General features: G+C 45.0%; 1 protein-coding gene across 1 annotated transcript; it reads left to right on the top strand.

Moving 5' to 3' along the window:
* Positions 1-14,971: 14,971 nt before the first annotated feature.
* Positions 14,972-24,686, top strand: col8a1a (collagen, type VIII, alpha 1a). Its single transcript, XM_068572727.1, has 3 exons — positions 14,972-15,031; positions 22,247-22,544; positions 22,750-24,686. The coding sequence occupies exons 2-3, from the start codon at positions 22,256-22,258 to the stop codon at positions 24,684-24,686; spliced, it is 2,226 nt and encodes a 741-aa protein (XP_068428828.1). The 5' UTR covers positions 14,972-15,031; positions 22,247-22,255.
* Positions 24,687-25,277: the final 591 nt, after the last annotated feature.

The raw sequence follows: 25,277 nt of genomic DNA, 5'->3' as shown, positions 1-25,277 counted from the left end.
GCGGTGCGAGCTACTTCCTCCACCGAGGCTCCGCCCCCTGATCCGGCGCCGGGAGACCGAGTCCCCCAAGCGGGCTGGACGGTCCGGATCCACCGGCGCTGCTCCGGCTCGCTCCTCTGCTGTGGAGCTAAAGCAGTAATAAATACCGTGTGCAAATACTCTGGTACTAGTACAAGCTTTTAAAGTGTGACTTTAGTGAAAGTACACAATGTAGCCTACTACAAGTAGTACTACTTACTTCTTTTATTTTGATTTGCACAATTCAAACAATAAACAATCACAACTGAGATAAATGAATATCACAGTGCAGGAAGAGACAACACGCCAACTGGGCTTATTTGAAACCTTTATCTGTATAACATTTACAATTTACAAAATTACAACATGAAATGAAAAATGCATAAAATAGACAACAAAAGAAAGAAAGAAAACCAATGTGATTATATCGAGTGTGTGTGCATGATATTGGATTATATCCCTTATATATCATATATCCAAGCATCTGATGAATGCAAAGGAGCAAACATAATACAAAGTTGTTATTTTTACATCCCCCCTCTAATGTTAACAAGTAAAAGTATAAAATAAAACAGTACTTCAGTCGTAATGCATTGCTGGATGAGTGGATGTCTAAGCAGTGAAATCAACTGAACCATTGTGTTGGTCATTTACTGGGACTTATGTAATGACTCCAGTGTGTTCCGGGAATTTGGCTGTTTTTTAAAGGTCTGTATGAGCTAATACATATATTATCCCATCCGCCCTTTATTATTCCATTGGTGTGTCCCTTCAGCTGTGAGCCTCTTCCTCCAACAAACCTATAACACGGCGGTTAGAGGTCGACCTGCAGCTCGTTACAGTGAGACTGGACAGTAAGGCCATTCCATCTGATCGGGCACGTATGTCCAAGCTGCAGCTGCACGTTTCTAAAGAGCCGAGCAGTATATTTGCGTGAAGACACTTATTATTGTTCTTCTATACACCCTCGCTTGGCAAAGAGCTTCACTGTGATGCAAACGCCAAGAGTAACCAATAGTAACACGTAGCAACAAACACAGTTTTAGCCTGTAGCCTGTGAGTAATGTGTCGGATGATCCAGAGTTGTGTGTCTGTGTGTGTCTGTGTGTGTGTGTTTCTACATCTGTGTGCAGACTGTAGGCAGATGTCCATGAGGGTGTAAGAAAGTGTTCAGAGAAGCAGCCAAATAGTCTCTCATGCTGAAACTGTCCACTTGTACATTCTCTCCAATACACACCCTGCGCCTGTTTCTGCACCCCTCTCTGTACTTGTATGACACGTTTGCTCAAGGGTTCAAGGGGAACTCCACTGTATTCACAGCGATGGGCTTATCAAGAAGAAGCCTCCCTGAGGGGCATTCTTCCAAATTCTCATAAACGTCCAATATAGATAACATACTATTATGTAGGTTACCATTATTCAATCTGATGGAATCCACTGGAAGATCCCGGCATCTAATTGTACATTTCCAAAGACAGTTTTTGATAACGTGTGTGTTTCTCGACGTTTGCTTTACGTCCTCGTTGATTGAGGTTGAGGTTATAAAAGGAAACAAAACAGTTAACCTGTATTTTCCTATTCAAATGTGTGTGTTCGTCTTTTGGGTGTTACTTTATTAAAGCCCAGGATCAAAGTGCTGACACATGCCTGCACATGTAGAGGAGACACAATACAGAAGTGACTAATGCATTATTGCACCAAACAGGGAAATAATTCATGTTTATATGGACTATAAATGCATGAAAAAAATCCACTCAGTCGACTCCTGATGCCACTCAAAGTTCACTGTGTGTGGACATCGGCAGGAATGTGTACATCAATGTATATGAGCTCATAGTTAAAGGTGAACATACATGACTTCAACGTTTAAACATTCTGAGTTAACACCTCTGTGTCACTGTCAAAAGAAACTGAACATTAAAGACATTATAAAAGTAGACTTAATGGCCCGGTGAAGATCCCTTTATTTCACCATGTGACACGTGTTCCTCTAAAACATGCCTTCAGTGTAAAAACATGTGTTTGTGGAGCTGCTATAGTGATGATTAGAGGTAGAATATGAGGGACAGGTGTTGTCCAGCTGTAAATAGGATCATTTGGTTATGTGGTCTTAGTTAAGGTGTTGTGGAGTCAATAACATGGTGCTGTTTCTTCAGGAAATATCCAACATTATGCACGTAGATGTTTATAAAAAGTAATAATCGTCATGGTTTCTGTAAACATTGCATTAGATTGTGGATTAACAGATGAATAGATCTGATGGCTCAGGATTTTAACATCACTTCAGTACTTCTTCACATCATCTAACACACGTCTGCCACGACTAAGACATTGTTTAGTTTTGGGGCTGCTCTATTATTTATGAACGGTTAATTTGATGATTCAGGCTACTGAATGATGAGCAGTTGTCATCATGAAGACTGTGATCTGCTGCTGCAGGAGGACCTCTGCTGGAAAGCTCTGAGAAAAGCCTGCAGACACCAGGTTGAGCCCCTCGGTGGTCACGCAGTATTACACCAAGTTGGCGACTGTCCCTCCATCATTAAGTTACACCACACATTGCACACAACGTCGTTTCCTGTTGCAGTGATTAGCACGTCCAACAAACTGTCTGTGGAGTTTATAGTGACGGTTGTTGAGTTTGAACAAGTGTCTTCTGTCGCTTCCCATGACGGGTGATTTGGTAAAGGCTTGGCTCGACCTTTTGGAGGAAAACAGTCGGTTAGGAGCTTAGTCATCACACGCCGAGGTCATGTCCGTACCTGCTGATCCAAAAACAGGAAGCAATGGGCACAACCAAATGTACCTGTGGAGGTGGGGCATCTCAACACCTTCAGGACGTAATTATGGCAAAAGGGAACAGTGAAGTGAAGCAGCTGCCTCACATGGATCACAAACAGGAAGAAGTATAAAAGGCCAAAACTAAAATAGAATAAAAGACATATTAAATTACAATATAATAAAATAAACTGACGAATGGAGACTAAAGGCTATAACTGGTACTGATTGTACAATGACAGTTATTTATCGGACAGCAAACATTAGTGCAAAGCAATATTAATGTATAGAAACATGCACAACCCTCATTTAATATTAAACAAAATGCACTGTTCATTGAACATACAATAACATGACTATTATGTTGTAGCATTCTGTATATTAAGAATTTAAACTACACATATGCATTATGTATAAGAGGCTCTGAAGTTACTGTTAGAAGCTTTGCAACATCTTCCACATCAAAGGCTCTCGTTCACCTTTCCTTCTATATAATCTCTACCATTTAATCCCAACATCTTTGCTCTCGGATGAGTTAACACATGAAAACAGGCTTTACCTTTGAGTCGAACGATGAAACGCTGTCAGAAACAATCCCTCTTTTCCATAGAAATGGACGCAGCGTGGCCACATTGGAAGGACACAACCAAGGCCTGGACGGCACAAGGTTATATATTATTATCTGTTGTTGCGAGAAATTAATGGAATTCCCAGCAAATGTTTCTCGTGTCAGCGAGTTTGTGAGCGGTCAGCTGGAGAAGGTCAACAGATGCAGCAGACACCTGATTGGTATTCCAACACACTCAGCTGTAAAGAGAGGATCGGACTTTAAAGAATCCAGCCGAGGTTGTGACAGCGACCGACGGGTCAAGAGCCGGAGGGAGCTCTGACTGCGGGACGCTCACTGGTTTAATCCCAATAATAATCCCTCAGGAGCAGATGATCTTTACAGACAGCATTGACAACATCACTGACTTGGAATACTTTGCATTAAATGTGTTGCTATTGCAGTTATTGCTGACTTGTTAGTCATTTTAAAGATAATATATTTTGTCTGTGAGAGTAAAATGTGCACTGACGACCCTCTCCACTGGGGGGCAGTATAGGGCACATAAGTACAAATCACTGCCAATAAATCACTATTTTCCTTCTGCATGGATTTTGAGGGATTGTAGCAGGATTGTGTGTTTAAGGAACTTTTTTTTTTAAAGATGATGGATTTGAAATGCATATCCATGTGTGTGTGATTGCATTTGTACTGTCTTGTGAGGACACACATTGACTCACCTTCCTTTTGGGGACAAATCCTCATTAATAAATACATAAATAATGATGTTTTAGGATGAAGACGTGGTTCAGTGTTAGGGTGACGTTACAATGTTAGTGTCACTACGTCGATTTCTTTTTCAGGTAACCTTACACATTACATTTACCCTAATTACTGTGTGACTGACTGCACATAAAACATATGATGTATGAACTCATATGAAATGTGGCATTTTTACAGATTTCATGAACAATTTATAAAGTAGTTAAAATGTGTTCCAATGACTTTTTTTTATACCTCAGACAAGTTAAACATAAGCAATGTAGCTTTGCTTATGCAGACAGTAGAAGCCTGTGTGTGTGTGTCTGTGTGTGTGTGTGTGTCTCTCTGTGTGTGTGTGTGTGTGTGTGTGTGTGTGTGTGTGTGTGTCAGGCAGTGACTAAATGAGCAAGTGTTTTCCATCCCTGTAGCGTTGTTTGTGTGCATGTGTCTGAGCTTATACACACGAGCGTGTGAGTTATGTGTCGTCCTCCATCATCACAGAAGTTTAAGTGTCTCAGGCTCTGAGGTTTGAACCATGTGGAAGGAAACACGCTTTCTAGCTACCGGTTTGTTCCGTTTGTTTTGTTCCAGTAAATAAACACCTGTGACTTGATAAGTCGGCCTCAGTGTCCGCCCCGCGGCCTTCTGGGAAAGCGTGGCTGGTGGTCCACGCCTCATAGCCATTCAGTGTCCGTCCACACCGCAGCACCCTCCAGTGGGACAGCCCATGTATGTCCACGCATCAGACCCTCAGCGTCCTACAAGCCTCCTCACACACACACAGTCTGTGTGAGACACGCGGCGGTGATGTCTTTTAACTCGAGTCCTTTGCAGTAGTTTCAATGGGAGCTCTGGGAACGAGCTCTTTTTATCTGGAGACAGTTCCTCTGGCACGAGGTAGAGGATGGAAGTCATTTTGCCTTCATCGTCTCTGGGAACACACACCAATACACACCTGGACAAGGAGCTCATTCTCCATCATGTGCACACACAGTAAAAAAAGAAGCCGGTGAGCAAATGTTTAAAGCTGAACTATGACAGGTTCATGTCTCCTGCTCCGCTGTTTGTGTTGAATAAGATTCTTCAGATGTGTTTTTCTGAGCTCGATCACCGTTGTGAGCTGAGAGGAATCGTGTTTGTTCATCAGGGTTTTACACACTAATGTGCATCTGTCATTCATACATTAATCAAACTTATAATTACATTAATCAATAAAGAAAAACATTGTTAGTTTCAGTCCTAATGTGTACTGTGAATGTCCCTCAGCCACCAACTATAATGTGTACATATCACTCTATTGTTTAGAGGACATTGATTTGTGGATCAATATATCAGTGAGAGCTTGTATTGTTGTGTAATTGTTGTACGCACAGTGTATTGAAGCCGTACTTTGTGTTACTTTACATTACAAAGTGCACGTTTCTTCTCGTATGAGTTTCTCAGATGATGCTTCTGGTTTAAATCTGGACAGAAAGTTGAGTTTAAAGCTTCACAAACGGTGACGGTTCTGACCTCTAACGGTTCTGGACGTCTCTTCTGGGTTCAAGTCCCAGAGGTTCTGGTGGCCGAGACACTTGAACCTCGGCGGCTCGACTTCGGGGCTTCCTTCACATTCCTTGTCCAGGTGTTGTGTATTTTCTTTTTCATTCTGCACGAACACCCCGCGTAAACCTTTCCGGGCCAAATTCACTCATTTTTCAAACACAATAAAAGGTTTCATCTCCCTGGCAGGCGGCCCGAGACGTCTTCCTCCCTCTTCCTCCCTCTTCCTCCCCTTTAAAATACACTCTGGTTTAACCTCTAACTCGACACGAGGAACCAGCTTCACAGGAAGAAGAAGAGAATAAATCAGTTCAGGGACAATTTTAATTTCTTTACTCAAATAATAAATGTTTTCCAAGGCCAGAGGCAGCTGGCTGTACCGCCGTGTTATTGGTTCTAGTGCCAGTTTTTATGGGTGATTAATCTTCCAAGACAGAGCAAATAGACAGATATATATATATATATATATATATATATATATATATATATATATATATATATATATATATATATATATATATACATATATATACTTTTCTGAGGTTCAAAGGTCAACTTGTAGGAGGTCTGTCTGTTCAAACACAACGTGTACTGTATATGGAACATGTTTACGTGTGTGTGTGTGTGTGTGTGTGTGTGTGTGTGTGTGTGTGTGTGTGTGTGTGTGTGTGTGTGTGTGTGTGTGTGTGGTCTCATGTTCTCATCTTGTAAAGTCAGGAATACAGAAGTGATTAATCGGGATGATAAAACATCTAACAGGGAAGTTCCTGGTGCTCCTGGTTAAGTGATATTTATCTTTTATGCACAACTTGAAATCCTGAAATTTAAACCATTTGTTCTCATTTCGGCATGGACAATAAGTTTACATCAAAACAGAAATATTCTCCTCTCACGTTCTCACAAAAACATTAAAAACAACGGTTTAGCTTTTATTTAGACACAGAACATCTTAAAGGAGACGGATCTTCTGCTTTTCAGCTCATACTTCTAATTCTCATCAAACATTTATAAAGACGTGTTTAATGTGACGATGTGCACCTCCCTCCATCTCAGCCTCCTGATCATGTTCTGTGGACACGACCCTGGCATCGTTTTCATTATTATTATGACATGGTGAGTCGTGTGGGCAGCGCTGTGGTCTGACTGCAGTTCATCCCTTCATACTTCCACATGAGGAGTCAGACTCAGATGGTTGTGTTTGGCCGGTTGGACCCAGAAGAGGACGCTCACAGCTGTTTACAGGACCTGAGAGCTGGAGAGGCTTTCTGGCACCGACGCCGGCACAGTTGGGCTCGGCCTGGTTTTTGAACACAGCTGAGTAAAGTATTTGTAAATAGTTTATTACGGCTGCATCCTGTTTTATATCGAGTGCAATGAAGCCAACCAATCAGGAGGATGGAGAGTACCTCAGTACTCCAGCAACATGTCCAGGTTCTTTACTGGAGTATTTCCATCGTGTGCCGCTTCATTCTTCTGCTCCACTAAATTGTATTGTAATGTTATAATAATAACATAATGATGGTGTACTTTGTTTAAAATGCAAACAAACAAATTGGAACAAACAAAAGTCTGTAAAACACATTCGGGCTCTGCGTTTCTTCCATGTGTGTTATTGACGGCATGTGCTGCCAGACGAGTCCGCTGTTGACATTAATGATGGAAACGTGTGTTTAGGGTGGAATAAAAGAGGGTTTAATACTGTGTGTGTGTGTGTGTGTGTGTGTGTGTGTGTGTGTGTGTGTGTGTGTGTGTGTGTGTGTGTGTGTGTGTGTGTGTGTGTGTGCTGTGGACCACATTAACTGTTTCACCGCTGCCAGCACAGCCAACATGTACAGTCACCATCAGACGTGCACATATGAAATAGTGCCTTTGTGTGAGTGCACATGACTCCAGAATGGACGGCTGCGTTTCATCAAATAAAGTTTGTCAGACTGTAAAATTCACTTGTTGTGTTCGGTTTGGTTGTTTTGTTCCACTCACACGTTCAGGAGTCAAACGAGGAATCATTTTAAGTTTTGAGGACATAATTGTGCGCGTATCTTTCATCTAGAATCATTCATTTGTCCTCATGTTTTCATTATAAATCCATGCTCTGCAGTCTCTTCAGTCTGTTCTTGTTCACTCGCTCACAGAGCTGGTGAGATGGTGAACGGCTGAAGCCAGACCCGTCCACATGCTGCATCCCAGCATGCTCTCTGTTTGTCCCAGGTCAACACCGAGTCCTATGAACATTCCACGCATACTAACACCTCACTGCAGAATACCCTACCCACAATGCCTTTCACCAAGCACCTGTATTTATGACTCAATACCTTCCCCTTTCACCCAGTGGGCAATATGGCTTTCATTACTGGTGAAAGGACTTTGTGAAAGGGCCGAGAGGTACGAGCCGCTGCAGGAAACCATCAGAAGGTCTTTATGCTTTATTCATTATGAAGCATCGAGCAGACGTCTCCTCCAGGGGATGTAAACTGAAAAGATGCAATCTGTGTGTTGAACCAAGAGATTACAACCGTCCTCACATCCATTCTTTATTATTGGCTGTTATGGGTTCATCATGTAACATAAGATACAGTTTATTTCTGCTTCAGAGTGAAACAATAATAATAATAATAATAATAACAACAGAGTGTATTGGTGGTTGGAGCTAAAAACAATGCACACAATGTGCTTTAAAGCTATAAAAACTATTAATCCCACCACGACCAACATGAAAAAGGTACGAGTGAGGTCCGTGTGTGTGTGTGTGTGTGTGTGTGTGTGTGTGTGTGTGTGTGTGTGTGTGTGTGTATCATGCTGTAATGAGTCCTGGCTGTATGTATATCACAAGTCTATAATCAAAAGAGTTCTCAACAACCCAAATCAAAGGAATTACATTTATAGTAATTAATGGGAAAATGTTCCTGACGTCGAAGGTCAAAAACGTGTTATTTCAAGCAAACACCAGCAGAGAGATGATAAACCAATAGCAGAGGACAGGAACATCCATTAGAGGGAAAACAGAGACTCACTGTGAGTCATGTCAGAGGCAGACTGTCTGCCTCATGCCTCTCAGTTCATCCGTCTCATGGCCTGTTCACCACGCTGCGAATGCAGATGCAGAGGAACCAGACGGTCGTACCTGCGTGTGATGAGGGAGTCTGGGAGGTTCTGTACATATGTGTGACTGCAGCGTGTTTTACATTATCCTGCAGGTGTGACTTTACATTCCCATAAAGACTCCCTCGCTGAAGCAGGGCACAGGGTCACGGCAGCAGGATTCAAGAAACAGTTCCACCTTTTGAGAAAAACGCTTCATTACTTTGTCACATCGATATCGATCGATGGAAGGAGAGCGATGAGGACGTAGTCCACGTGTACGACATCATCTGCACGAGGTTAGGACACTGCGTCTGGCTCACACACAGAGAGATGAGTCAAAACACCAATGTATGGAAGAAGAGGTCAGCTCGTCTGTGCAGCTCGCGTGGCCATACTGATGGTTGAGTCTCTGCAGACAGAGGGATAGAAAACCTGGCAATGGCATGTCTCTGAGTCCGTGTGGGTGAAGATAGAGATGTTCAACGTACAGAGGAAGCTTTGGAGGAAGATCTTTCTCCTCGTCTACATCGACAACACAGACGTCAATGTCAGGACGCAAACACATACATGTATTTTTTCCAAATTGGGACATTTCTATAAAATAGGCACGACATCGCTCATCCTCACAGGCAGGGAACCTTCCAGCAGGAGAAAGCTGACACCGTCAGACCTTCTCTGGAGGCCTCAACAGAAGCACAAAGTTATAGCTATTTTATAATTAAAAATATATTTATATACACATGTATGAACGCGCCGTGTATTGAGTGTGTCGTCTGTGACAGTAACTCCAGAGACACTTTGCTCCCCGTCCGCCGTGACGTCCGTGACGTCCGTGACGTCCGTGACGGTCCGGCCTTCCTGAAGGCCTCGGTCTGAAGCCCACAGGCACTCTGTTTGTTTTTTGATGTCCTGTTAAATTTGATTTGTTTATGGATAAACCATTTCTTCCCCGTCTGAGACCGTGAGAGACGAGAGCCTCTTGCATCGGGCTCGAACCGCCGACCCGCCTCACACCGTGTAAACGGCGTGCCCGTCTCTCTCTCTCGGTGGAGTGATGTCATCGTCGGACAACCCCGGGTGAGAGACAGGAATGTTACAGCCTGTTGACTGAGGCAAAGGATTGTGGGCCGGCGCTGCGTGTGTGTGTGTGTGTGTGTGTGTGTGTGTGTGTGTGTGTGTTCTTTAACGTGTGGAATGAAGAGACTGTGAGCAGAGAGGCCATGCACATGTTTGTGCATGTGCACGGCTACGTGCACGTACGGGGGCTTTGCTGCAACACCGCTGTGTGAAGACTTGTCTGGGTGCAGGCCAGCTGTGAGCGGGGGAGTGTGTGTACCGTCCTGTACATTCACAGCAAACGCACAAAACTAAATAAGCCCACTGGAGCTCAGATGCACGTACAGTAGGACGCACACATGGTTGTGTAGCCGGAGAGGCTGCACGGATTCCCTCTGGGGAGACCGAGAGGAGACTGAGGGGGTTTGGGTCACAGCGACTGGTCATGGTGTCTGAGCCATGGAGCCTCCGGTGATACGTTACACATTTAAATCCACTTTGGGAGAGAATGAACCCAAAATATACGATCAAGTGTTTTGTGTTCTAGCAGAATACATTTACTGGCTCCAGACCTCCTTTTCCCTGTTTGAATCATCTTAGAAACTCCAAATTAATTCCAATACTTGTGTTTATAGTTTGTATTTGTTCAGCAAAGTCTTGGGAAAAAAATGTATGTCTGCAAAAAAAATCACTTTTAAAAGATATTTTGATCATAACTATGAACATCCAGCAAGATATGAGCCAGATTCCCTAAAAAAGCCTCCTGGAGCGTCAATAAGACACCTTTATGGAAAGATTAGGACCTAAAGAATCAGAACCTGCAACAACAATCACAATAAAACAAAGTCTTGTCTGTTAGGAAGAAGTTTCAGTCAGAAAATGTGTCAATCGGTCAAAAAATGGAAAAATGACGTATTTTATGCCAAAAGATTGTCTGAATGGGGCATGCTGGGACTTAAAATGGACGCGGGAGGATTTTTGCAGTGTTTCCAGGAGGTTAACCTAAATGTAGTAAATATAAATACTGAACGCGTGATAGACGGACGATTACTCTGAGATAAAGTAAAGGTTGTGGGATTTTGACCCCAGTGGAACGCCGGGCGTCTGAAACCACAGAGGACGTTTGTTTCATGAGCTCTGAGGAAGAGGAGGAGGAGGAACGAGCCTGTTTTCTTAAAAAACAGAATAACAAACCTCGGGCCTTGTCGGTGGTGAGAGGGCCGGTTCTGAAGCGACACATGGGACTCCTAAAGCCGCTGATTTACTGCTCCGCCCGCCGAGGGGGGCGAGGAGCGAGGCCCCGCCCCCAGCGCAGCAGGTGTGGCCTGAAGGCGGCGGCGTGGTCGTCTACACGATGAGGAGGGCCGGACTGAACCCGGTTCAAGACAAAAAAACTGTTTATCTTGCAAGGGATGCAGCCGGATACAGATCATACTGTAGACTGTGCTGCCTGAGTATCCAGTTTTGTGGATATTTTCAAGAAATATCCCATTATAGAAAGAAAACAACCATTTTTTGTCTTAATTTGACCCATAAAATACAAAAATCTCCCACTATTGTTAGTGGAAGTGTAGAAATAAGCATTGCACTCTTGAAAGAAAGCAGAATAAGGAAAATCTGTTCAATTCAATTCACTTATTTTGCATAGACCAAATAATCACAAATTTGCCTGACAATCTGTGCACATCAACATCTTGGCATTCACACCACAAATCATCTGAAGTAGTTTGTATTTGTGGATATTTTCTCGCATCGCTGGCGTATTTCTTTCATCATTTTGAGAAAATGGGATTTTAAGGATTTCCCCCACAACAGATACGCTCATTTTAATAAATGCAGATGTCTCCTCCAGCTGCTGCGGCTCCACCTCAACACGCAACCACAACTTAAAGAGTTTATTCAGGCGTCAAGTAAATTATCTTTGACAATACACACTTACCTGTAAACATGCCTGATGCCCAATTAAAAAGCATAACTGTGTGTTTGTTAGCAAAGCAGCGGCGCAGCGGCTTAGCATGTTAGCATGTTAGCATGCTAAATGACCTGCTGGTGGTGATAAAGACATTCTCTGGTCGTAGTTTGCAGTTTCTTGGTTTACTGCCCTCCGTTGTTCTCCGGTGACCTTTAGGGTCAGCGGAGGAAGGTCAAGGTTCACGGCTCTGGGCACCGGGGCAAAAGTTCAGAATAGTAAAAGTCTTAAAAGAAAGAAGCTGACTACACACTTGTTGGAAAGCATTGTGGGCATAACCCTGATTTACTTGTTGATCCCCCAGCAGCTGGATGCTGGATGACATCATGCAGAGGTCAATATTTAACCAGTGAGATCAGAATCTGGCAAGAGGGACTCAGACATCTCCTGTTATGTTGAGGTGATGCTGCAGCTCGGAGATGCGCTTCTCCACGCTTCTTTAAAAGAAAAGAAAGCTCTGGTTGCATCGCCGAAAAGTATAAAGTATAAAGTCCATCTCGTGTTGCTGACGCAGGTCCTTGAACGCATCACTAGTATTTTTAGGCAGCTCTAAATTCCACAGCTCTCCGTCCCGCGGACGAGGTGACACGGACACTTTCAGATGTTTGCTCCTGTTTGCTCTGCAAATTCCAAGATTGCCTCATGGTGAAGCAGCGAGGGGGCAGGAATGTGTCCGCCTCACAAACCCAGGAGCCATAAACTCATCTGAATAAGTGACAGGGACTCAGAAACAGATTCTAAACAGAGAGTCACTGAGGCGACGGGGACGATTGTCTCCGCTTTATGACATGTAAAATGTCAACACGCAGCTGTGCAAAGGTTTCTAAAAGATGCTGCTGCTCTGAAGCAGAGATGCAGAGATGCAGAGATGCAGAGATGCAGAGATGCAGCGCGTCACAACGTGGAGGACTCAGGAAATAATGTGGGAAAGTTGGAGAGCGATGGACAGTGATGAATGACACAGTGGAGACAGATTGCTCTACAAATACATCTGATAAGCACATTTCCACACACACACACACACACACACACACACACACACACACACACACACACACACACACACACACACTGAATGCCTCTCCTTCTGCCATCTACTTCTTCTGACTATTAATAAGCGTGTTTATGGAACGACCAAATGAGTGTTTTCATTCAGCCTCTAAGTGCGGCTCCACAGGAACACAAGTACCCAGACTCACTGTCAGCGAGGAGCTCTGGCCAACGTCACGCATGTCACGCAGCACACGCAGCACACGCATGTCACGCATCACACGCATCATAAAGGTTCTCAGGCTGCAGGGGAGGCGAGCAGCTGCTGGGAAAACAGAGACGGTCCAGTGTTCTGCCTGCACTTCTGTACATACAGTGCAGCAGCAGCACGCGGTGCAGCGGCACGCGGTGCAGCAGCACGCGGTGCAGCGGCAGCATAGCGGTGCAGCAGCAGCACGCGGTGCAGCAGCAGCATGGAGGCAGTCGTGAGGCCCATTGAAGCTTCATTAATGGAACAGGAAGAGAATTGAAGCACAAGGGCAAACACACACAACTCATTACCCCCTGCTTATCGTGTACCTTTCACACCGCAACTCTAAGTCTGTGTGTGTGTGTGTGTGTGTGTGTGTGTGTGTGTGTGTGTGTGTGTGTGTGTGTGTGTGTGTGTGTGTGTGTGTGTGGTGCATTAATTGCCTTTATATGAGTTCTGTGTTTGAGTGGGCGGAGGGGGAAGCATTACCAGCTATCAAGAGGTGAAAACTCCATTATGATATTTGATCTTTGGGGTTTCATTAGACGTGCAAACATTATTACAATAAAGATTATTAACCTTTAAGACCTTCAGATAGTTTTCAGGACCATGCAACAAAAAGAATAATGTTCAAAACCATCTGAACATGGAAACAAACATATCTAAGAGCTCTGAGAACATCGTCTGAAGAGCCGCAGCGTCCTCACAGAGCGGCGAGCTGACTGAGCTGACACTTGGCTGTCGGAGGGGCAGCAGGACATCCACCCTTTTACACCACCGTGTCACTTTGGAACCGCACGCACCCACTATCCCTCTCTCACACACACACACACACACACACACACACACTCAGTCACATACTCACTCACGCGAGTCCACCCTGGAGCAGGACACAGTGCCGGCCTGTGTTCTGCATCTGAAGCCCGTGAGCGAGCAGCAGAGTGATTGACGCGGAGGAAATAAAAGAGAAAACACGGTCATAGTCGAGGTGGCGTGCACAGGCCTCGCTGTGTGTGCACACACTGTTTAATGCTGAGCGGCTGCACACGTCACAGCCGCTCAGCTGCTGCAGGCAGGTGTCCAACCTGCCGTGGAAAGTGTCTGTCGTCACCAACAAAGACCCTCTGAGGAGGAAAAGAGTATTTTTAGTCCTCAGACTGAACGTTTGGAGCTCATCGGGTCGCGTTGCAGCACGTTTCACTCTGTTGCTGAGACAGGTGTTCACGCAGAGATTAGGAACCTTTTGTTTGTTCAGACATCACGTTTCTCAGGTGGAGGATGGTCAGAAAACGTCTTAGTGAAAATATTCTGTTTTTAGTCTAAAGCCCTTCAGTCAAACTGAATGAACATCACAGAAGTGAATATGCTCATAAGTGAGATTAACATAATCTATACTCTCATTCTGTCGTGGCAGGATGATTAATCTAAGGTTTAATTACAGCGATACATTCACTTTCATGTGTTTACTTAATCCTCGTGTTGGAACTACGGCTGTCAGAAAAAGGGAATTATGTAATATAATGATGTAACATAATGAAAGAGAGCATCAGTAAAGTAAAGACTCACAAAAAGAAATGTTCACAGATAACTTCCTGTCAGCGCCCGAAGATAAATATACATTTCACCTGAATGTAGAAACTGTTTCTGATTATGCAGGTACTTTAATGTCTAATGTGTGTGTGTGTGAGTGTGTGTGTGTGGACATCTTTAACAACCAGCTGCAGTGTGTCCCGTGTATATATCTCAACATTAATGAGTGAATTTGGAGGTTATGCTGTATATTTCTATATTTATTCTCAGACCAGCCTCCACCTCTCTCTCTCTCTCTCTCTCTCTCTCTCTCTCTCTCTCTCTCTCTCTCTCTCTCTCTCTCTCTCTCTCTCCCCCTCCCACCCGAGTGGCTCCGCCCTCCAGCAGATATAAGTTGTGTCCTCAAGGTGTGTGTCTGTTATGAGCTCATATCTCAGGGTTCCCTCTGTGTGTTATTCTGTCGTCCGGCTGGTTGATTATTTCCCTGAAACTCAAAACTCCCCTGAAGGTAAGCGCTCCTCTCTTCACACTCTGAGCTTGTATTTGTATGATTAATGCATCTGTATGCTGTGGTTTTATTGCTTTTATTTATTCTTTGTTGTTCCACTAAATAATCCAATACATCTTCTAACTACTTCACTTAAAGTGTGTTTTCATACACATCTCTAATGAGGCAGGAATGCATGGTGAAAACATGTTGTTTCCTCTTTTCACTCTTTTTTAAAATGGGAGGATTCATTTTGACACCTGTACGCTTTAAACAGCTGTGACTTAGATATGACATGATGAATAATAGGTACAACAGATACAAGTTCATGAATGTTTATCATTCTTGTATTTGTGTCTAAAGTCCTCTGGCGTGTGTTTGTGTCTCAGTGACACAAACAGAACATCAGTGGATTAAAAGCTCTCGTACACGTGACCCTCGTCCGTGGAGTTAGCTGCAGCTCCTCATCCTGCAGAGCAGCTGAACATCTCCTCACATGCTGTTTCTGAGCTGCATCCTGATACTTTCTCTGCTTCTCCTGAAGCCAAACTGCCAGATGTGTGACGGCCGAGAGCAGCAGTGTGGTGAGAAGAGACGGCAGAGCAAACATCTCCGTCTCTCCGGCCTCTCTCTTCTCTGACGTCGCTCGTCGGTTCGGTGCCTTGTCACAGCGACGATTAAACAATTCACCTGCTTCAGGAGGAAATCTATTCATTTGAATCTTCAATGAGATTATGTTTATCCCTCAGGCCGGTTAGTGTGAAGCTACAGCTGACGTGTGTTTCTTCTTCTGATCTAGAAACACATTTATATCACACAGTGTCTTCAGGACTTCAGCCATTCAAGGAGATCTGCCTCACAAAGCAAAGCCTTTTACTATATATATATATATATATATATATATATATATATATATATATATGGAATCAACACATATCTGCTCTCAGAAAACTACTATCAATTATTTCTTCTTCTCTTCTCTTGTTTGCGTGATGATTAGTTTTTTCTCGGTGTAGTTTTGTCTTTATTGTTGTTCAGGGACCTGAAATAAAACACACATTATATTGTGTGCATATCACTCCTCATCACCTCATCACACATCCTTCACCTCGTATTGTTGCACATGAAGCTTCTCCATCCTTCACATGGTGATCTTTGCATTGCATCATGGTCCAGCACCAGTGACCTGAGTGTGTGAAAGCGCTCCAGAAGCCGGTCCCGTGTGCAATAAGTAACCTTTCAGACGCAGTGCGTGCTTGCTCTTGTGTGTGTGCACATTGTTCCTCCTGTACACATTATTCCAGCAGCTTCAGGAATGCGCCGGACAAAAGGACCCAATGAAAAGCCAGAGTAATGGCGTGGCGAGGAGGTAAACACTTTGCTCATTGAGCTGCACAGCTGTGGCCGTCTGTGTGTGTGTGTGCAGCTCCGTTCCTCTGGTGTGTGTTCGAGGTTTGTTTGAACGAGGACGTTTGCAGCGTGACTTGAGGAGGTGTTCATTTTACGAGGGCTGCTTTGTGATAAAAGCTGCGTTTAGGGCGCCGCGGCGCTGCAAATGTTTTTCCCCCCTCTTTCACTGAGAAACCACATCGTCAGGCCGCTCACCAAGATTGAGTGCGAGCGCACCGCTGGCCTGTGTGTGAGTTTGTAAATGGTTTGCGGCGCAGAGAGGAAAGCAGCGCGGTTTGCTCTGTGATTTAAACACTGGCTTTGGGTCGGGCTGCAGAAGGAGAGAGACCTAAATCGGCTGAATACACGAATAGTTCAGGTGCTAAATGCTCCTGTAAAAGATAAATACATGCAGCGTGCGCTCATGGACACAGTTCAACACCAAAAGGATTGTTCCATCTGAGCACATCATGTGTTCATTGCCGTGTGACTTCTCACATCTCACCACTGGACCTGTCTGCAGTTACAGTCTCGGTTCTGTGGTTTAAAGAGACTCTGAGCTCCACACCGAGTCTGCAGGGTCAGCGAGCGGCTGCAGGTCGCTGAACCCGGATGTTTCCAGAGGGAGAAGAAGGCCGACAGATAGACCTGAGGCGGAGGGAGAAGACGGTGCAGAACAGTCTTTGCTCTGTTCCCACAGAGGAAGAAAGGGAGACGACGAAGAGGAGGGAGGAGAGACAGATGTGTCTGCAGACGCGAGGATCGCAGACGTGAGAGGATGTTTCCGTCTCAGTCTGATGCACCAGAGGAGAGATTAGAAGCTGCTTTTGAGGAAGAACGCTGCCTCAACTCTGTCACTGATGAGCTCCAGGGTTTGTGTGTGTGTGTGTGTGTGTGTGTGTGTGTGTGTGTGTGTGTGTGTGTGTGTGTGTGTGTGTGTGTGTGTGTGAGCAACATGAAGCCAGCACACCAGAGACAGGTTTGTTTCCACAAGTGATGACTCAGCCAGCAGCCGCTCTAAATCATTAGTGTCTATTGTTTTCTAGTCTTCTTGCTTCTGTCCAACACTGTGAGGTGTGTGTGTGTGTGTGTGTGTGTGTGTGTGTGTGTGTGTGTGTGTGTGTGTGTGTGTGTTGCTATTTCTTGGGTTTTAACGTTCATTAGCAATGTGATCGCAGGCTATTTTCCCAAAAAACTGAACGTATCTTATCAATAAATCTTTCTGGGAAGCTGAGACGGCGTCACACACCTGTACTGCGTTGCACAGTCCAGGTTAGCTATTGTTAGCCTTTGTTAGCATCACGAGTTTACTGTAACTTATTGTGTTTTGTAGAAAAATCTCCAGGGTTAGAAGTTGGAAAGTATTCACAACAGATTTAACGACACAAACAAGACAGAAATGCAAATAAACACAATATTGTCGCAGTGTGTTTTACTTTTGAGCGACTGTCTTGGATTTATAAGTCATGGTTAGTGGGATTCATCCTACTTCAGACTTCAGGCTTCAGCTTCAGGCTTCAGCTTCAGGCGGCGTTCCAGTTCCATTTTGAACTGGGAACTTTACCAACTTCCCAGTTCAAGTGCAGCATTAAAAAGAAAACTCGACTTGAGACGATGGTGTTACACAGACGCAGTGAAGTGTGATGAAGTTAAGCTGCTGATATTTTAACTGGGAAGTCTTTTGAGTTTCCATTTTCAGCTGCAACGTCGTCATATCTGTCTCATTGAATATGTCAATCAGACAGTTCTGGTTTTGCTAACAATGGATAAGTTAGCCGAACCAAGTAATGTTCCTGACTTGTTGACTTCATCTCTCTCATTGTAACTCCACGTTAATAATCTGTTTCATGGTCGCTGTGCTGGTGCCACAAACACATTGATAAACAACACAGAAGTTATTCCAAAGCATTGAAACTTAATATCCAGAGAGTGACGCTATCCCTCGTTCTCAGGGACCCGTTGGTTCAGGCTGCACAGCTGCTGCAGCTTTAATGAGATTCTGGAGGTTTGAACTATAGCAGCCGACTCATCAACATCAACATCTGATGTGAGTCCTCTCACGTCGACGCCGGACGGACAATTTGCTCTTCGTTTATGTGAAATGTAAAAAAAAAAAGAAGATGGACATCTGGAAGCAGTTGTGGAAACAGAGGAGGACACATTCACACGTCTCCATCCACAACGTACACGACTTTCAGGTTTTGATTATTTGTGGGAGCGTCTGGGCCGGACGGGCCACGCTGGGCGCTCAGCGGTGGATGACCAGCGACTCCACATTTTGGCAGCAGATGTTGAAAAGATCTGAGTCCGTGGACATTTGTCCCTCGTTGTCATCGCTCATGTGTTGGCTTGACTTTGAGCGACGGAGCTGAAGGAAAGAAGTTTATGAGTAATTATGCAGTTTCACTTTACTATGTATATCAAATGAATATTCTATATCGTTGCTCTCATAAGCTGAGCCAATGCACGGTACGAAGGATGCAATGTCAGCTTGAAATATCTGAAAAACATTTGGACTACGGATTCATGATCCCCAGAGGAAGACTCCTGATGAAGGAAACATCTCAACGACCTTCTGATAGATTGAATATTGGTGAAACACAGACTCCTCTCTCCTCTGGCAGCATCATCATCAGGTCACAAGGGGTTTGTTTTATGACCAAATATCAATAAAACTGCGGACAATCCCATCAGCCTCAGCTGTCCTTTGTGTTTAGCATTAATTAGCTTGTTAGCACGCTGAGCAGCATCTCATGGTAACGTGTCTCTTCCTGAATGAACCGTACGGAGAGAGTGATCTGTGTGAAGTGATCGATCTGAAGACAGAGAACATGGCCGCCGCTGCTCTTCAGTCAGCTTCACGTCAAGGTGTAAAAAAAACAACAGCAAATATCACAAAATGAAAGAATGAGCACCCGGCGTGTTGCTCACAGCTTCATAAGTGACTTCATGTCTGACGCCTGCGCTGCACGAGGACGCGTGCGTTTTAAAGTCGACGGGCACAAAAGACTTCTTTATGGTCACTTTGTTGAAAGGTGGAAATTTGCTGGTAAATGTTTCTGTCGGTCTGAAAGCGGCCCGGCTGCATGAACACGCCTCTCTGCAGGAAACACGCGTGTGTGATGGAGGAAAGCGCAGCAGGTGAAGACACAGGCGGTTTCCATGTGGTCATGTGACACCGAACAGAGCCTCCTTGTGTGGCCGAGGGTTTTGTCAGAATATTTCCAACCCTTTAAATCCCCCCCTCCCACACACACACACACACACACACACACACACACACACACACACACACACATACCAACACCGTGCTGAGATGTTCCTAAAAGGCAGTAAAACTGTCCTTTATGTTTCCTTGTTAAATATGTACATCAATACATACATGATATATTTTCACGGAAAATCCAACAAATGTTTTTGTAAAGTGATCTTTTATGAAAAAGTGCACTTCTTGCTGTGCCATCACAATTAATCACAATTAAATATAATTTAAAAAGCTTTTTTCATTTTGAAAGTTGTTTCCGCTGCTGTGTGCGGAGCGGCAATAATATCAGATTTAAAATGAACAAAAGAGATGTTTTATACGTTTGTTATCATTGAAATCATTCTGCTGTGTTAAGAGTTTCTCTGTTGTGTTGTATAAAACATAGATTAGTGTCTGTTCCTGACACAACAATCCATTTGTTAGTAAAAGTGTATCTGAATATTTTAACCTGACTAATGTCTCAGGATCGGTGAACTTTTATTAACAACCACAAGCAGCGGCCTCTTAAGGTTCATGGTTAGTGATTCTCTCTGCATCCATCTTAGTTATCTGTTTTAAAACCCAGAATCATCCTCATTTACATACTTTAAATGTGCTGCAGTGTTATAGATCTCTATTAATAGTTTAAGAGAGATTCTTATATGTCTCTCTTCAGACTTAATAATCGATGATTATTAGTAACACCTCTGGATCCTGAAGATAATAGGAAAGGTTTGATGCTCAGTTAAGCTCAGAGATCCATTATTTTCTTCCATTTCTTTACGTGTATTTCCTTCAGACCTCACAGGTTTTATTGGGTTACTGGGAACAGACCACAGCTTCCACCGAGCAGATAAAAATAGGCCCGGTTACTCGTTGGGAAAAGCTCAGCAGCATTCCTCTGAATCTTTGGCATGTTTGGCTTCTGCCGCCGAGGGAACGAGGTGGACCTCTGTCAAAGAACGGCTCTCATGGGGACAGACAGTGGCACGGATATGTCAGAAATACCATTCGACTGAGAAAAGGTCAAAGGTCAGAAAAGATCCAACGAGCCAGCGATGGAGTGGACACTAAGGACGGGCTTTAGGATGTGAATTAGAAATAAAAAAAAGAAGTGTGGCAGGAGATAAGTGACCTGACACTGGGATGGAAGTGACGCTAAAGAATGAGAGTATAAAACACATATAAAACACGTATAAAACAGTGTATTAAAGTGTATACAGAGTGTATAAAACTGCTTTGCACCGCTCCGATACTGACCATTTAAAGCAGAGCGCTTTATTATTCTGGCTGAAACATAAATATACGGTTTGAAAGCACAACTCCGCTGTGTCTGTCTTCACATTGAATCTCCTCACTTGATTTGTCTCAAGACCTTTTTGTGTCCGATAACTGACTGAAGGTTCTGCAGCAATGAAGCAACAACAAATGCCGGGGCTGAAAGAGCATTTCACAGCTGTAAAAGTAGACGTTACAAACGGGTTTCAGCCTCTTGGTGAACGGCGTCCGCTGACAGGAAGTGAACGCGGACCCAAGCTGTTGCCGAGCGATGCACTTTCGTGGAAACATCCCGGTCTCGCTCCCAACTCGTCAAATATTGTTGTTTGATCAGCGCGTAACGAGTCTGATACCAACGTACTGCGACTGGCTCCATTGTGAACCCACCAGAACCGTCATCAGTCAGAGAATGAAGAGCAATACAGTCCACATGGGGTCAAAGGGTCAAACAAACATGGGACTTTCACCTAGGAGACCGCTGCTCATGTCTAGTGCAAAACTAATAGTCAACATTGACATTTTGTCACAATGGTGTCTTGAGCTGTCAGTGGCGTCAGTGATTAGTTTGTCACTTGTTAGTCAGTCAAAGAAGCTCTATTCCTTAACCTGTCGGTGGTTTTATGGCCCAAACCCAACTTCCTGTGAGGACGGAAGTTTATTTAGAAAAAGACTCTATGCATGTAATGAGTGGAAACCAGCCGTGAGGCTAGAAAGGTACAGCGCGTAGAGGTTTGAGGCCGGAGGCCACGGTTCAAGAGTTGGTATTTGACATGTTGGGAATGAGAATGTGTTGGTAGGATCGGTCCATAGCTGCAGGAGCGGTGAGGACGCCTCTGAGTTCACTAGCAGATCGCAGAAATACTCAGACAACGAATGAATATTCATATTATAACGTCGCCACACATCTCAGACTGTGGGATTTATTACTGATTCATTAAGGGCCTGGTATGTACGGTTCTGCAGCCGGTTGCCTCTCAGGGCATCACAGGTTCACATTACATCAAGTTTGTGTACATGGAAAGAAAAAATTAAATAAAAGATTTGATGTGACATTAAAATTTTGCTCCCTCTTGTGGACAACTATAGTCAATGCAGTTTATCTAAAAACACTGATTGTGTAGTTCAAATGTATGTCCAGCAGAGGGAGACACAGTGTAATCTCCTGTAGCAGCATTTTGAAAACAAGGTTGTCAACTTGTCTCATAAACTTGAAGGTTCATCACATTTCATGAAATACTGAAGTGCATAGCAATGTTTGATCTACTCACTAATGATTTAAAAACAGATGGCTTGCTCATGTTTGGTCCTCTCTTCCTTCCATCCAGGCCTTGGCCATGTTCCCCCTTCCCATCCCCCTGCTGCTGACACTTTTACAGATTGCAGTACTGACGTATGTGAGTTCTGGGGCATACTACGGACACAAGCCGCACCCTCAGCCATACCAGCCGATGCAGCACCTGCAGCACATGGGCAAAGAAAACTTTCCCCAACAACAGTACCATGGCAAAGAGGTGCCCTACATGCAGTATCCCCACTACAGGAAGGAGCTGCCCCAGATGCCAATGCACAAGGGCAAAGAAACCTCCCATAAAGGAGGCGGCTATAACGGCGGCCAAGATAAAGGTGAGTAATCAACTATCTTCCATGAACATATATTCACATCCTGAACACTTCTGCTCAGACCCAATAAGGGATCAATCGTTTTTTATTTTAAAAAGTAATATTAAAGGGAAGTACCCAAGTTAGTGTCAGTTACAATTGATAATCAAAATGTTTTCTGTGTATATTTTAACTCATAATTTCTGGCTGAATATCTCATTCCTCACAGGTCTGACGATCCCTCGTGGGGCAGAGGGAATCCCCCAAGGAGAGCAAGGTCCAGCTGGGCCACCAGGACCAGAGGGACCTGCAGGACCTCCTGGGCCTCCAGGGAATGGACAGCCTGGACCTGAAGGACAACCTGGACCTCCTGGTCCACCAGGAGGGATGGGAATAGGAAAACCAGGTTCACCAGGACTGTCAGGCAAGCCAGGAGGAAGCGGCGAGGCTGGACCACAAGGAGAAATGGGTCCCAGGGGTGAAGAAGGGCCAAACGGGCAGCCGGGGCTTCAGGGTCCCCCAGGGCCACCTGGGCTGCCAGGAATAGGTAAACCAGGGGTTCAGGGATTGCCAGGCCAACCAGGGTCCAAAGGAGAGCCAGGTCACAAAGGTCTGCCAGGACTACCGGGATTACCTGGACCCAAAGGTGATAAAGGAATAGGGCTGCCAGGACAACCTGGCCACAAAGGGCTCCCAGGGACCCCAGGACCTGCTGGCCCACGAGGGATGCCTGGTTTTGGAAAACCTGGCTTGAATGGGGCACCAGGGCCACAAGGACCACCAGGAGTGAAAGGATACCCTGGAGAGCTAGGGCCAGCTGGGCCAAGTGGTGAAGGAGGGCAGCCTGGCCCACCAGGTCAACCTGGTCATGGAAAGCCTGGTCCAAATGGCCTGCCAGGCCAGCCAGGAATGCCCGGTGGAAAGGGCCATCCAGGACCACCAGGTTTGCCAGGAAAGCCAGGGCTTCCTGGTTTTGGTAAGCCAGGACTACCAGGGCCAAAGGGTGATAAAGGTATGGGTGGGTCCCCAGGACTCCCTGGACCAAAAGGAGATAAGGGTCACGGAGGACTGCCCGGTATGCTTGGACCCCCTGGACCAAAAGGTCCACCAGGTCCTCCAGGCCCTATAGGAACGCCAGGAGGTTTAGGTTTACCTGGCCCTAAAGGAGTCTGTGGAGTAGGAGGACCTAAAGGGCTTACCGGAGCCCAGGGTGAGCCTGGTACCTCTGGGATCCCTGGTAACGATGGTCTGCCTGGAGAGAATGGAGAGCCAGGACAAAGAGGCCCACCAGGACCAAGTGGTGCCAAAGGAGACGGTGGACATAAAGGTCTAACTGGTACCCCAGGTACTCCGGGACTTCCCGGGCCAAAAGGACAAGGGGGGTTTCCTGGTGAGGTGGGCCCTCAAGGTCCCAAAGGAATCCCTGGAATGGATGGCACGGCTGGACCGATCGGGTCTCCTGGCGTTCCTGGGCCAAAGGGAGATAGAGGTCTAACAGGTCAACCAGGTATTGCCGGTGAGGGGAAACTGGGGCTCCCTGGACCAATAGGACCCCCAGGGAAAGAGGGCTCACCAGGAACCCCTGGAGAACCTGGGAAACCTGGCCTTCCTGGACCACCAGGCCCACCTGGAGCGTCCGGGGCGTCTCCCGACATGTCAGGAGTGCTCTCCGAGATGGGCCCTGAGCTAGATGGTGTTAAAGCTGGTGGATATGGTAAGAAGGGCAAGTATGGAGGCAATGAGGCTGAAGTCATGGGTGCCAGTGGATTGGAAATGCCAGCTTTCACAGCAGTAGTCACAACTCCCTTTCCACCCGTGGGCACGCCGGTCATCTTTGACAAGCTCTTGTACAATGGTCGCCAAAACTACAACCCTGAGACAGGAATTTTCACCTGTGACATGCCCGGCATTTATTATTTCGCCTACCACGTTCACTGCAAAGGAGCTAATGTGTGGGTTGCTTTGATGAGGAACAATGAGCCGGTGATGTATACCTACGATGAATACAAAAAGGGATACCTTGATCAAGCATCAGGGAGTGCAGTACTACCACTACAACCTGGGGACACTGTGTACATTCAGCTGCCCTCCGATCAGGCCTCAGGACTTTATGCTGGGCAGTATGTGCACTCCTCCTTTTCTGGGTATTTGTTATATCCGATGTAAAACCACAAACTGCAGCGAGCGAGAAGCTTCAGGGAGAACGAAGTGGGAGCGTATTTTTGTAGAATATAAAACATGATCAGAAATCAACTTCTTTGTAATGTAAAGTCAACAAAATCGTGACGTCTTGTCAGCTGTGGTGAGAAGTGAGAGTATGCCGGTCTGTATGCACAGCAGCTTTGATACTGTGTAGCCTTATAACCGCGTGATGGGAGAGCAAAGGTGTTTTCCAACAGCTTAGCGTGTATAAAAAGGCATTGAAAGAACACCTCAAAGGTGGGTCCTCAGATGTATTTGCATGCCAAAAACCCACAAGGGTACAATTTATCCAAACATATAAAGGGAACATGGTAAGTGTACGCCAAAGAGGATGAAACCAACTGTACAGTTCTGGTGACACAAAGGCACATTTTGTTCCTGCATCTCCTCAAAACTGGCAGCTACCCCATGCAGCAGAGAATGTGAAATACAGGAGATGACCATGAAGGCAGATTCATTTTGAAATGTATGTTTGTTTTGCGTGCAAGCATTTGTATGCATTCAGTTTCTCTCTTTTGATTGATGGTGGCAAGCATGTACCTTAAGAATGGCAAT

Source organism: Clinocottus analis, unplaced genomic scaffold, assembly GCF_023055335.1.
Source record: "Clinocottus analis isolate CAN_PGR_092001 unplaced genomic scaffold, fCliAna1.0.p SCAF_12, whole genome shotgun sequence".
NCBI classification, from domain to species: Eukaryota; Metazoa; Chordata; class Actinopteri; order Perciformes; family Cottidae; genus Clinocottus; species Clinocottus analis.
This window is presented reverse-complemented; position numbering and strand designations above follow the sequence as displayed.

Coding starts and splice junctions, on each gene's coding strand:
- col8a1a (XM_068572727.1), top strand. CDS start 22,256: ATGTTCCCCCTTCCCATCCCCCTGCTGCTGACACTTTTACAGATTGCA. Junction 22,545..22,749: donor TAACGGCGGCCAAGATAAAG/GTGAGTAATCAA, acceptor CATTCCTCACAG/GTCTGACGATCCCTCGTGGG.